The 13,718-nt window shown below is 43.6% G+C and overlaps 1 protein-coding gene across 1 annotated transcript in view; it reads right to left on the bottom strand.

The window, feature by feature from the left end:
- The window catches only part of LOC144097372 (MFS-type transporter SLC18B1-like), a 32,621-nt gene extending 21,908 nt beyond the window's left edge, over positions 1 to 10,713 (bottom strand). Inside the window, exons 1-3 of the mRNA XM_077630107.1 lie at positions 10,304 to 10,713; positions 1,072 to 1,167; positions 898 to 971 (exon numbers count right to left, since the gene is read on the bottom strand). Of these exons, the coding sequence (XP_077486233.1) occupies positions 898 to 971; positions 1,072 to 1,167; positions 10,304 to 10,594 (461 nt within the window). The 5' untranslated portion in view covers positions 10,595 to 10,713. The remainder of the gene's footprint in view (positions 1 to 897; positions 972 to 1,071; positions 1,168 to 10,303) is intronic.
- Between the last annotated feature and the right edge of the window lie 3,005 nt (positions 10,714 to 13,718).

Genomic DNA, 13,718 nt, shown 5'->3' with positions numbered 1-13,718 from the left:
GGAGTTAAGACTTTCTGCAGCTTTTACAACTATACATCGAGGTAGCGAAAGCTGCTCAAATGTGCACATTGTAGTGCAATGGAAAGTACAATTCTGATATGAGGCAGCTTGGAATAGTGTTCAAGGCCTGCATTCTAGGACAAAAATTTTGAATATTGAAATATTGTAAGGTACTGTTGCGTAGCAAAGTATTTATTTTGAAGTATTTCCGTCGCTCTCATCGAGCAGTTAATACAGTCATAGAAAACTAATTGGGAATGTTTTTTTTTTACTTTTTGACGACAGCAAATACATTTCGCTTGGCAGTCTGATCGTTGACGGTTACTTCATGCGGCTGACATGTAGGGCCGTCCATTCACAGCCTGGACCCGCGAGCGGCTTGGCTGCACTGTTCAGAGCGCCAGTGAGTCTGTTTCCGAAGTGCATCAAAGCGACGTGACCCACGGGGATAAGCACCAGCTTTCGGCCCCTCTCCACCTGCGCCACTTTTCTTCCGTGTGTGACTATGTCGGACGAACTGGTCATCCGAAGAGTGCAGCAGCACCTTTCTGTTGTTCAAGCTAGGAGTGTATGGCCCTGTACGTGAAATATCCCTGCGATGCAGTGAACAAACGCTTGTTTATAGCAAAAGCTGGCGGCAAACCAACGGGTAAGAGAATCAGCCAGTACAACGCATGAATAACTCTGTTTCCTTTTAGCTGCTGAATAAAGTAAAGTCTTCTTGCAAACTTCTTTATCCAGGCTTAAGTTTTTCGAAATATTACCGAACTCGCGATTCGTGAGATGTGTCAAGCGGGCAAAAATTAAAAGGCAATCTTCAGTGAGGGCTCAGCGCATACAGACGAGCATTTGGCAGATGCTTATTTTAAGCCTTTAAAATTGCGTAGCGTTCCTTACCCAAAAACAATCATGAAGAAAAAGAAGCAACCTTGACCGATGAGGTAGCAGGTTGTAGGCGGCTGTGCTTTTATCTAAATGAGAAATCAAAAAAAAAAATTACAAGGATCTACATAGAACAACTTTTTTGGAAACAAGTGTAGAGCGGGAAAATGAGACTTCGTTCAACCTTACCATTCGCTCCGCAGCAATAGAGCCGATCAACATCCCGAACTTGTAATTAGAAAATACGAAGCCATACTTCGATGCCGACAGACCCCGTGAACTCGCCTGAAAAAAATAAACCACAATTATTCTCACTTCGTGTTAGCCCCTTAGCCGCGCTTTCATTCAGGATCCTATCGTTAAATTTTTAATTGAAGATGTCCCTAAAGCGCTCTCTGTTACTGCATACGTAAATGAACTCTAAAGAATTGTGAAAATGAGAGTTTTTCAAGGTGAGCAAGCGTGTCCTGCCGCAAAGTTTCAAACTACTTTTTCCTCCTGAAGAAGTGCTGTGGGTGCAGCAGAGGTGTGGCAGACCGATACAACCCGCCACGTGTTATCTTCCGAAACAAACGCAGCACTCGTTTTCACTGGCTGGACATGCACTTACAATACCAAATGCAGTATTAAAAAAAAAAGACTGAATGCATCACTAACACGAATCGGCGAAATGCAGGAAACCTATAGAACGGAAATTTTACCACAGTTCTCTTTAGTGGAAGAGCTCGGAATAATTTTGTTAGCGAAAGCTCTGTATGCCACGTTCGCAGAAGTCATGTCGTCGTCAACGACAGTGTTGGTATTGTTCCTGCTCTCTTTCCCTCTCACTCGTCCGTTTACCCCGCTGTGCCTGTCATGTCAGCCGCCCGCCTTTTATCTATGTGTGAGCGATGACTCGTCATCATGCGTGGATTGCGTCGGGATGCGTGACGGACGTCAAACCTACACCCTATACCTCCACGCTCACGCTATAGCACTCCGACAGAAATTTGCTAAAGACTATAACAAGCATGAGAATTCAACACTCTCCGAGCTTCTGGTGAAATTTTCCTTGCCACAAGAATGAAGGCCCAGCGAGCTCGAGCTTTTAATAGCGAGCTTTTAATAAGTGTTCTTGTTTTACAGCAAGAACACTTAAGAGATCTCCTCGAGCGGATCTTCCGCGTGGGCCAGCGACACGGATGGTTTTCTCAGTAATCGTCCAGGGGGCTACGATACGGTGGAAAATCCCGCGAGGTTGATATTACCCCGGGCGGCAACAGCCAGGAGGGCTGCTAAACAGCTAGAGAACACAAAGCTCTAGCTTGAGGTAACAGCCAGAGGTGCGTGACAACATAACTGAGGAGAAGCAGGTGCAGTTCCATGCAGCTAGTGGCGTGTCGTCAGAGTCAAGCGTAGTGTGAGGCAAGACAGCACAACCGCTGCATTGCTATTGCTGGCTCTTAGCAGAATAAGGACGCTCTTGTCCACTGCCACGCTGAAAACTATGAAGACTATATTGCCTCCACCGACAAGATTACTGCCGCGCGTGCTGCTGCACGGGATCCCAATTGACGCCGCGTACAAAACGAGCATCGCCGGAATAGTAAAGCTTCGTTTGAATACGGTCGGGTTAAGCGACAGCAAGAGGAAGGGCCTCTGTCGTGCTTTCGTGTTCAGCAGCCCACTTTGGCAACTGGGAAACGCCATCGGGTGTTTGCGCCCCCCTCCGCTTCACGTGCGGCGTTCGTTTTATGGATCACCAGACTCGCTCAAACAGCTCCTCGGCCCGTCAAGAAGGCGGTTCAGCGCGCTGCGGCCGTGCTGCGCGATGGCGGAGTTCAGTGCTTGTGGTGGTTGGTTCATTCAGGTACAGCCACAGTGAAGTTTTTAGCTACGCGTTCAGAAGTGACTGCTTTGCGAGCCTTGTGGTGGCAGTGTGTGCAGCCGTCTCCCTTGCCCCGGCGCCGCAGACGCCAAAAGCTGCTGTCGCTACCGCTACGTCTCAATGGATAATGCTTGTGCTGCGGCTGGTAGCCGCCGCGTCGCTCGGGTCGTACCGAGTACTGTCCCCGACCTTTGTGGACCTACATCCCTGGGTTATGTCATCTGATGCCTAAGGTGACATCTCTATCGTGGATTTTATCTTTGCCCATCCCCTTCCCCTTGAGCGTCCGAAATGGTTCACTGTACTGTGTTAGAGTAAAGTGTACTAAGGTTACTGCGAAGTGCATCAAATAGAGCGTAATAAATGTTGCACAAAGTATCACTGCAGCTCTTGCTCAAAAATACCCACACTGCAGGAGGTTCGTGAATAGCTTCAGCAACCGCAGAGAAGGCAAAATATACCTTCTAAGCAGGCAAAATACACACCAATAATTTTCTCATTAATACCAAAGTGTTTGTAAAAAAACACGTAGCGACCGATAAGGTGACTTCATTTGCTCTTGCGCTTTGATGTACATCAGAGAGTGTTAGATATTATTTTCTTTTGTTGTATCAGAATTGCAGTCTGCTCACTGAGTTTCCAAATAGGTTTTTAAAGCAATAAGTGCACAGTTTACCAATTACTAGGGAGAGGTCACTAACGCATTCAGCCTGAATAAAAGGGTGAGTTCCAGCAGATAAGAGCATTTCAAGGGTGTGAGGCGCGTAAGTCGACTTGGCAAGGCCAGTATAAGAGCTTCCGAAAAACTTGCATGGCGACTCTAGAACATAAAACCACGGACGAGCGAAGATGAAGTAGGAGGAGGAGGGAAAAAGAGGTGATAGAACAGCAAGATGACGACTCCGCTGAGGCTCAGGCAGATGCTTCGTTGTTTATTACGTCAAAGCCAGCACCTCCACCAAGTTGTTACGTGCGCAAAACCTTTACTCAAGGTCAGTTTACGCCAGGCGAAAATCGTACCAATTCAGCTCCTAATAGAGTCCAGCTGACCAAACTTCACTTCTTCTTCTTCTTCTTCTTCTTCTTCTTCTTCTTCTTCTTCTTCTTCTTCTTCTTCTTCTTCTTCTTCTTCTTCTTCTTCTTCTTCTTCTTCTTCTTCTTCTTCTTCACCCCAGGTATATGGCAAATACCCACGCGGGGGGATTGGCCAAGGTGTAGTTGAATAAACAACGTTTCCATGGAAGATGATGACAAAAATGTAGCACCGATCGTGAATTTTGAAAATTCAATGAATAAAAACAAGAGAACAATATTGACAGTTAAATAACAGACAGCATTTTGGTGAAAAAAGAAGAGCCCGTAGAACTTTAAAAGAATTAGCACATCAACCTACCAGTTGCAATTATGTAATCGTGGAGAAACCCACAAATAGAACCCAATGCAAATCCCTTGGCGTTCGCACCAAACGATAATAATACTGGCAAAGATGAAGGGAGCCCTAACCTGGAGAGAGGGACCTCCAGGTAAATCTTTCTCTGAAGTGCGAATTTTGGGCAGTAGAGGGCAGTAGGCCTTTGGGCAGTAGGCCTTTGCTACATCAAGAGTGACCAAAGCTGAAACTTCTCTTCTGCGTAGCGAGAGCCGGATTCTGCTCGCTAGATCCACATGCGCGGACCATATAGAGCATCCTCGACGAAAGCCAATCTGGGCTGAGCTGAGACCGTTGATGTCATGAACATGTTTTGTGAGGCGACTGTGCGCTATCCTTTCTCTTAATTTGACTAAATTTGAAGTCAGTGCAATTGGCCGAATATTATCTAAGACGTATCCTTTTCCTACATCTTTCATTAATAAAATAATTTTCGCCGTCTTCCAAATGCTTGGAATCCATGCATTTTCCAGAGAAGCATTGACAAAATCTAAGAGGGCGCTTGTAAACTCCTGGGCTAAAATTTTAATCATGCCTACAGTGACACCATCTGGTCCAGGAGCTGCAGGATGCAACATTGCCAGGACTGAGAGGAGCTCTGATGCGTCAACCTCGGTATAATCTGAAGAGGGTGAAATTGTGCACAAAGGGACCTTGCTCTGCGTCTGGAAGCGTAACGCCAATCCCTGAGCAATACACCCCAGGCTCTCCTGAGCCTTTTGTGGTGATAACACTGTTGAACTAGTGAGAAGAGGGACGACAGAACTCTTGTTACGTTCCATGAATCTATACAGGGCTTTCCGATGACAAGGATTTGAAAGATATGTGTTTAAATTTTGGTTGTACTCCTCCCTGGCTTTTGCAAGTGTTCTTTTGAAAGAGGCAGAGAAGAATTTGTAATTTAACCAATTAGCCGGACTCTGGTTGCAGGACAGCCTCTTCCAGGTCGATTTTCTGCGACGATAGGCCTTCTCACATTCTTCTGTTCACCAAGGAGACGGCTGTTTAGTAGAGGCTGCTGCGGGCATTGCGAATATTGAGTGGTCTATTGCATTTTGCAAAAACGAAACCGTCTGCTGAGCTCTGTCATCCCGGCTTGTATTAAGTATAGAGGCAAGTGAGGCGGACATCAGATTTTTATAAATTTTGTGGTTGACAAATTTATGGGTTACACAACTAGCTTTAAGAGTAGATAACCGGATAGTGAAAGTTATAGGAAAGTGATCACTAGACGTACCCGAATCCTCTGTCGAGCAATCAGTCACGTCTAGCCTACCTGCTGATAATGTTAAGTCAATGGCTGAGCGAGCAACTCATCGCATAAAGGTTATTTCTCTAGAATTGCAGCAGCGTACAGCATTTGCAGACAGCCACGACCAGAGAAGCTGGCCGCAGGAATCAGTACGACTTCCCCAGTCACTATGGTGAGAATTAAAATCTCCTGCGATGACTGCACTGTTTGTGCAAGTCACCAAGCTGTCTAAACAGTCTGTCCTGTGTACATCAAAAGGAAAATAGACATTAGCAATTGTAATATCACCACAATGCGGAAATGAAATTTTGATCGCTAAAAGCTCACAGTCAGGGAGAACAATTTTCTTAGAGATAGATGCCTGATGACATAAATTTTGAGATAGCATGGTTACCAAGCCACCTCCCCTGCCAACATTTCGATCTGACCGGAAAACTGGAAAGTTTCTCATTGAAAATGATTTATACGGTGATAACCACGTTTCTTGTAAAAGTACAATATCAGGCTTATGCTTGTGAATAAGTATGTCTAGATCTGGAAGAGAAGACAAGACGGAACGGCAATTCCGTTGTAATACTTTGATACCTGCCATGATTACTGACGAACTGAAGAGGCCGAAACCGCCTCTTTAAGGATATCAACATGGGGATGAAGTTTGGGTGTTCCCTTTTTAGCTTTCATCTCATCTCACTTCGTCTTCGCTGGTCAGTGGCAATATTTCTTGTTTAGACTCGTGACGCTGCTCAGTCGTGCCCGCAAATTTACCAGATTCCTGAAGGCTAGAAATGATTCTTTGGACTGGCGTACAGTAGTCGATGAACTGGTCTAGAGCCCTCGGACAGCGCAAGAGCTTTTGAAGACATTGCGAGTTAAAAGCGATCCATCGCAATGTGAAGGCACGATAAAGTGTTATTTCGAGCCATTCGTCACTCATAAACGACTCAGTTGTACTTCCTGGTGCAGCGCTCGAGTGCTCTTGACAGGTTTGTGGACCACTGTACACCACGCTCTTTCGGTGATGGTTACGAACACGTTACTAGATTCAAACTGACGCGATAATTAATGCCCACCCGATGCGGCGGCATTATGTTCAGACATGGTTGACAGTAGACACTTCAGTTCTTCTAACTTACGTTGTATGTGTGTGTGTTTGTGTGTGTGTTGGGGGGGGGGGGGGGGGAGGGCTGCCCCATTGCCTTTCGCGCGCGGTGTTTTGAAATTACGAATCATGCGTGGCTTTAGGAAAAACGCTTTGTAGCACTCTATAATGTTGCAAGTCGTAGCAAAAATGAAAAACAAGCTTAGAATGAGGACATTAAGAATGCTTTAGACCAACCCTACTGAAGTTTTGTTTATATATGCAGACCTTTCTTCTTTTTTTGTAATCACGAGAAATATTCTTATGGTGATTTCAGAATTGTGGTATAGAGGTCGTCCCGAATACGATGACAACCATATCAAGAGCACTACATACAAGCGGCATTTCAGAAAGATGTACTGAAGGCAAAAAGCTAGCGCATGAGAAATACTTTGAATGAACTTTCTAGCGGCTGTATGCAAGAGGAAAGGAAACCTAATACAGTGGAAACACTGTGTGACGAAGGAAGTACTGCCTCGTACAGAAGCTGCACGTCCAAGAAATCCAGTGCAAGAATGATACTCGAGAACAGAAGACGTAGCCTTTCGCTGCGTCCTGCAACTTCATTCTCAGTGACGACGTTGTTCGACTTAGCGGGAAAGTCACTGCCACGTCATAGACGTTAAATACATTGACCCCCCGTCATGTGGTCGGTTGCTTCCTCAATAAGTCAGACGAAAGCGGGAAGCACGTCAGCCTACTGATTATTTCATCTTTGTATTTATTCCTGCAAATCGTCTTTGTCATGATTTATCGCAGCCTGTGGTGTAAAAATTTTGCCATATAAATCGTCCTCAGCCCTCGGTCTGGCTCGTAAGCATTTCGTTCAGCGGATCTTAGTAAAATTTCCGTTCATTCACCTGGACATGTGCCCGTAAACTCGAATAAATCGAGGAAGGTGACACGCTGTTGTTTACAGTTCATTTGATTTACATTTGTCCCAGACGTGATGGAAAAACGAAATGGAGGCCATTAAGACTTTTGGAACCATAAAATTGGGAGCAAAAAGAAAATAAACACTTTAAAATCAATTGATTTTTTTTATTTCATGTCCTGAAGGACATGAATTAAGGGTGCGGTGAGAAATGTTGCCTTATGGACAATTTGACAAGCCCAAGTCCCCTTCTGCTTAGGGACAATTAGAGACACTATACAAGCGGTACATAAATATTATTACCAATTCTAAATTCCACGTTAAAACAATATACATGCAGCATATTATTTGACAATTACAATTACTATAATTGTTTCTAAACGAACAAGAAGTTACTTTTCTTTCGGTGGTGTTAAAAATATCAAACGTAACAAATATCTTAATATGCATACAACAACCAAACCTAGACACAGAGATATATACATTCACAATAGTAAAATTAAATATAAAGCATAGAAGTGAGTGATTTTAATGTACTATGCACTGCGCCATTTTTGCGAAGGCTATTCAGAACTCTTGGAATTCTGTTACATATTATTTGCCTTAGTTCCTGATGCTGGAATCTGCCAGTTTTCAGTGTGCTGCTTATGATATGGGCGGTAGTTATTGCCTATATCAGCTGGGCTTGAAAGGAATTTATTTTGCATGTAGTTTTTTACCACGGTTTTGAATGATTCCTAACAGTTTTCCATGCTTTCGAAGTTAAGCTCTTTCGGGACAGAGACAGTTGAGCATTGTGTGGGAGCTTCTCATATAGCTGAGAATTTTCTTCTGAAATATGTGCAAGTTTCATGAGATTATGTGATGGCCAGCCAACCGGTACGAGAAAACAGTAGCGTAAAGTGCGTATGAAAAGTGAGTTCTAATGCGAAACTTGATTGTTTAACGAAAGTACATCGCGGTGGTGACTAAGTAGACATGTGCGTGCCAGTTTAGCGGTTACATATTTGAACTGTAATTCCCACATCATGTGTTCAGAAAATATGTCTTCTAATGTAATGAAGCTCTTTAAGGTATCTATTCAAGTACAATTTAGAACGAAAGAGTTCCTTGCTCGATATGTATACTTTTAGATCGAGAAACTGCTTGTGTTGTTTTCTTGCTGTTCATAGTCAGACCATTCCGGTCTCAACCTAAGCTAATTATGCCAAAATCTTAATGGCGAAAAAAATTCCTTATCGTTATTTGCAATAATCAAGCTGATTACGCGAGCGTATCTTATATAATTTACAAAATTCTTTGTTAGTACAATGCTATTTATGAAAATGATGAAGAGATAACGTACTGCCGAGTACTGCCTTCTGGCACACTGAGTGATGTTGTTTTCACTAATGGCGATAAATGATTTAGAAATAAGCACTTGAGATAGTTTTCAAACTAACAATTCATCAGATTAAGCGCTACACCACGCATGCCATTAATTTTTTTTTTATGAGGTTTCGATTTAAAGTGTACAATCTTTAGGATAAGCGCCATATATTCACAAGGCAAAGTTATTTTGTTCAAAATTCCGCTGGTTAATTTTGAGTGATTCGTGAAACCACAATTCTAAATTTTTTAAACCAAATTGCGAGTTAGTTACTGTATTTTATTTATCTCTAAATGACGCAAAGCGTGAGTGAACAAGAAATTCTGAAACGTTTGAGAAAACAAGTAATATTGATATGGTCCTGTAGTTGTGTAAGTCCCTATTTCTCTTCGCACAAATTATATTCAGTTTAAAAAGCGGCAACTGGAGAGGACAGATGCAGGAATTAAGGCAAATGTTGAAGATATATCTAAAAGCATTGACAGTGATATCCGCTCAATCCTTCATTTCTTCACTCGATTCACACCTTCAATATCATTAATAATAGCATTGTTACATGGGTTCATCTCACCTATACAATAATTATTGCCCCATCTGTTAGAGGAGGTCGGATTACAACTGCATACCCGGTAACGCCAGTTAATGCAGATGATTCGCAAGGTACTAGATTCTACTACCTGAATACAACAATATGAATCCTATAATACTCCAGGCAAAAATGAACTATAAATTAATAAAACAATTAACAACACGCGGAATGAAATAATTAAGCTTGCGGAAACTTTCCTTTTCATTCCATCAACAATGTTGTGGAATGAAAAATCTTCAAAAATGAGCCGGCAGTTAAATGAAACGCATCAGTGGCACTGTATTTTACGCCAGTGTGCAATGAACGCCAACATCAAACCACGGGAAATTGTGCGGCGAATTTGTCCTAGATTGGCTTCTTTTCGTTGTACGACGACTGCTCAGCTACTAAGAGAGAAGCTACGAAATGAGAGTCAGAGTTGCTGATTAAAACGCCATGCGTAGTTTTAATTATTCCTAAAGAAACGGCGACAATAGTTTGTTTTAATTTTAAACCATGGAGGAGTTTCAAAATGTCCCATTATGACAATTAAAATTACTAGCGTTACCAATGTGCGAAGTTAAATGTCGAGCAAACATGATAGCTTGGACAGGTTTAAGCAGTAACCAAATTATTACACAGCCGACATGCCTATGATCTGAATAACTTTATCGTAAAAGATGAAAAGTGAATTCCAAAGCAGCAAACAATTGTGGAATTTACCGGAAACGTAATCACTTGTTCTTCTAATCACTCCATTGCCGATAAAAAGCATTCAACAAATATTGAGTTAGGGCTCCCCCTCTCCGACACACTCGAGTGCTCTTTACCTCTTCGCTTCTAGACAAATTTTTCCCAACTTTTGTGTCATATTGTCGTGACAAAAAATTTAGTTATTTAAAGCTTGTGTCTTCAATCACTTACCAGACCTGGAAAAAATGGCTGTAAAAGCGAAAAGCCTGCGGACATCCAGAACTCCGTGTGAATGAGAGGAACTAGCCACATGTAGCTTCTGATGAGGTTGAGAACAAAGTCCACACTTGATGCATTTGTTGTCTCTTTCTTGCCTTCGGTCTTCATTACTGTGCATGCCTCAAGTTCACCAAAGATTTTGTTATGCTTGTCCGCGGCATCAGGCAGTCGGGCATCAAATTCGACGACGTAGACATCACCTTTGGCTCGCATTGTAAGGTCTGAACACGACTTGTCACGCATAGCTCACCGCTTCTTGATGCCTATCTTCAAAAAAGTGCGAGAAGAATTTGCGGCCCACGGTTATGCTCTTTAAAGGAGTGGAAAGTTTGCAATGAAACACTTAATTGAAACCGTCAGATGCACCCTCCAACGCTTTTCGCGGTACTGTTGCATACAGGATGTGAGCCGTATGAGCTCATCTGAGCGCGAGCTCATGTCATAGAAGGTGGCCTCCAATTCCCGGTAAACCGCTGAGCCTGTCGCTCATTCTATGCGTCACTTCCTCACTGCGCCTAAAGAGCGGAGCACGGCCGGACGGATGAATGGCGCCCTTCGCTGCTTTGCAGGCGATACTTCCGTTGTGTCGCTGCATTTATCACGGTGTGTACTCTGCCGCGAGAACAACTCTCTCCAGGTAGAGCTGTAGACACACATTACAGATAATCAGCCTTGCGGAGGCGGACTGTCGTGGAACACCTGGCTGTAAAACATTTCTGTGCTCTGCTTTTTGTGTTTCTGTACATCCGCCTCTCGAAAAGCTGAATGCCTGGTCGTTGTAGCCGAAGCGTTTAATCGGCTCCGTTCGAACGAAGAGCCACGCAATAGGAGTGCCGTAATTTACGAGAGGCCAAAGGCCCACATCGACGAATCACTACTAGCGAACTATGCGGCGCGCCTAATCAGCCCACTGCATATCTGATTTACATGGCTTTTTTTAAAACGTGTGCTCAGAGTTGCACGCTTTATGGTGAACTCTAGGTCATGGAACTCTGTAGGTCTGCATCTGGTGTCGTCTGATTGGCTAAGCAGTGACGGTGGTGATTGTCATCAAAGGCAAATGCTTAAAATTTCTCATGAAGTAAAACATAAATGCTTCTCGAACATCATAGCTATCAAAACAGGGGTCCTATATATCCTGCACAGAACAGTTAGACCATGCGCGATAATTAGAGACACAGAAATAGCTTACAAATCTTCTCAAGCAGCTTACGAAGAATAATAATCAGCCACTCTCCTGTGAAATTGCACACCCTCCTCACTTAACAAGCACACCCACCCCACTGTACATTATTTTAAAGGAGTCCAGAGCACTGTGGTATCTTAGGGGATGACAGAGCAGAGGAAGCTGCCTAAAAAATCTCCAGCTCTGAAACACAGAAAGGTTCCCTTTTTATACCGCTGACGCGGCCCCAAAGACAGGAAGTCACCGCTATGAAGCCATGCATTGGGTCTACAACTTGTCATCTTATCATTATGCATTTCATTATTGTGCTGACACTGACAAATTAACTAGGATTCCGCATAATTATTTTTCGGGATCTTTAATTTGTTCAACATTGTCTGCGAGCAAACGCAACGTTCACAAACAGCTTCTGATACCGCTTAGGTTAGGCGAACGCTCCTCATTGTGTCATCTGTGGCTAATTAGAAACAGTTTTCGAAATGCGCAGGTAATGAACACCAGTGAGCGTACAATGAGCACAAATGAGCGGCTCTCACAGAGGGGCCACTATCGAGACACTGCGTTTTAGGCTCCTCATCCTCCCCTTCCTAGCAGCGCCCTGCATCGATTTTTATATACGCTTATCTGGAGTACATTGGACAAATCTAGAAACTGTAAAACCTTCTTATATCCGTCCTTGTGTTGCATTCGCTGTGCACAAAACTTTCAATCACTGGTGCACGCGAAATTGTAGAAGTTGCGCATGCGTCGGATGTTTTGGGCGGCAGTTGTATGTTTCAATAAAGCACAGTTGAATGTGAAGTGGCCGTTCATGTCTAAAGTCTCTTTTCTCGTGTAAGCGTCTTTTGTTACAATTTCAGAACTTTTTGCCTGCCCGCCTGCTGGGAATCAAACTTCTTCACTACATTTAACGCCTCTTGCGCTACCCTTTCATGTGCATTCACCCTGATTCAAGAAGCATTGGCCTTTTTTGTTCTTTCATTTATCATATTAGCTTTCTTCTACACCCTTTTCTCTCTATAACACGCTATCTATAAACCGCTCTCTCACATGCAGAAACCTGTGAGCGCTTTCCGAGTGCCGGCTAATATCTGTTCATCATTAAAAATTGTTGGCGATTAAGGCGGAAGAGTGTGTGTTAGCATGTGTTGCACCAGACAGAACAGCCGCTGCAGCTGGCAGGTTCAGCGAGCGGGTGGCGCGATTCAGTCCGTCAACGACCGTGTGACACGTCATTCCCCCTCTCCACTGTTCTTCACCCACCTTATTTCGCCTCTCACTCCTCCTATTGCCTTTCCTGTCCCATTTTCTCTGTCCCTCCTGCCCTCTTCTGGTGAAGAGTGCATTTCTAACTTTCTTCTTCGCAACCTGTCAACCGTCACATGCCACTGCCTCTTCGTCTTCCCTCTCACAATTTCCATCCTTCCTGTCTGTGAAAGTGCAGCTCGGGATTTCCTACCCTACAAAAACCTCCAACTTCCACCTGCTTTGCACCTGCCATGCAAAGCGCAAGATGGACGTACAGATCTCAGACAACGAGGTTCTAATGGTAACCTAATAAAAGCTTCCCTTTCTTCATGTTCCAGTCGCTGCGACGAAGCGTTCAGCAGTTCTATCTTAGGCACTAGCAATGTGCGGATGCCCGCTCTTCGGAGCACCTAGATTTTGTAACCACCTACGCACACCCTTTAGCGCAGTTTCTCTGCAGCCTTCACTTTTGGTATTATCAGTACGGTTAAAGACAATGTCTGACTCATTGTTTACAACACGTTCTCATTCAAGAGGCAATGAACTAACAAAACAGGCCAGCACACAGCTCAAACTCGAAAACTTCAGTACTGAAATGGTCTATTTCTCTACATACGTTCCAAAAACGTTTTCTTTTCGCTGATATTTACAATGGCCTTTGTCACGGCTTTCCAAAGCGTAAAAGGTATAACGCTTTGTGAAATCTGAAGTCTGACGAAAACTCGTCTGATCGGGTAGAAGATTCATGACGGAAGAAAAAGGAACGCCGACCAAAAGGTTGTTGCTTAAAACGAAGACGTTTCGGCTTCCATACGGAAGCCTTGATCACTTCCGTATGGAAGCCGAAACGTCTTCGTTTTATAACGCTTTGTATTTGAGTGGCTTGCAAGGTCACTTAAACAAAATAATTATTCAAAGTGAGTGCAATTTCAG

The sequence above is a fragment of the Amblyomma americanum genome, chromosome 7 (genome assembly GCF_052857255.1).
Source record: "Amblyomma americanum isolate KBUSLIRL-KWMA chromosome 7, ASM5285725v1, whole genome shotgun sequence".
Classification (NCBI taxonomy): domain Eukaryota; kingdom Metazoa; phylum Arthropoda; class Arachnida; order Ixodida; family Ixodidae; genus Amblyomma; species Amblyomma americanum.
Note: the sequence above shows the minus strand (reverse complement) of the source record. Positions and strands in the feature narration are given on the sequence as shown.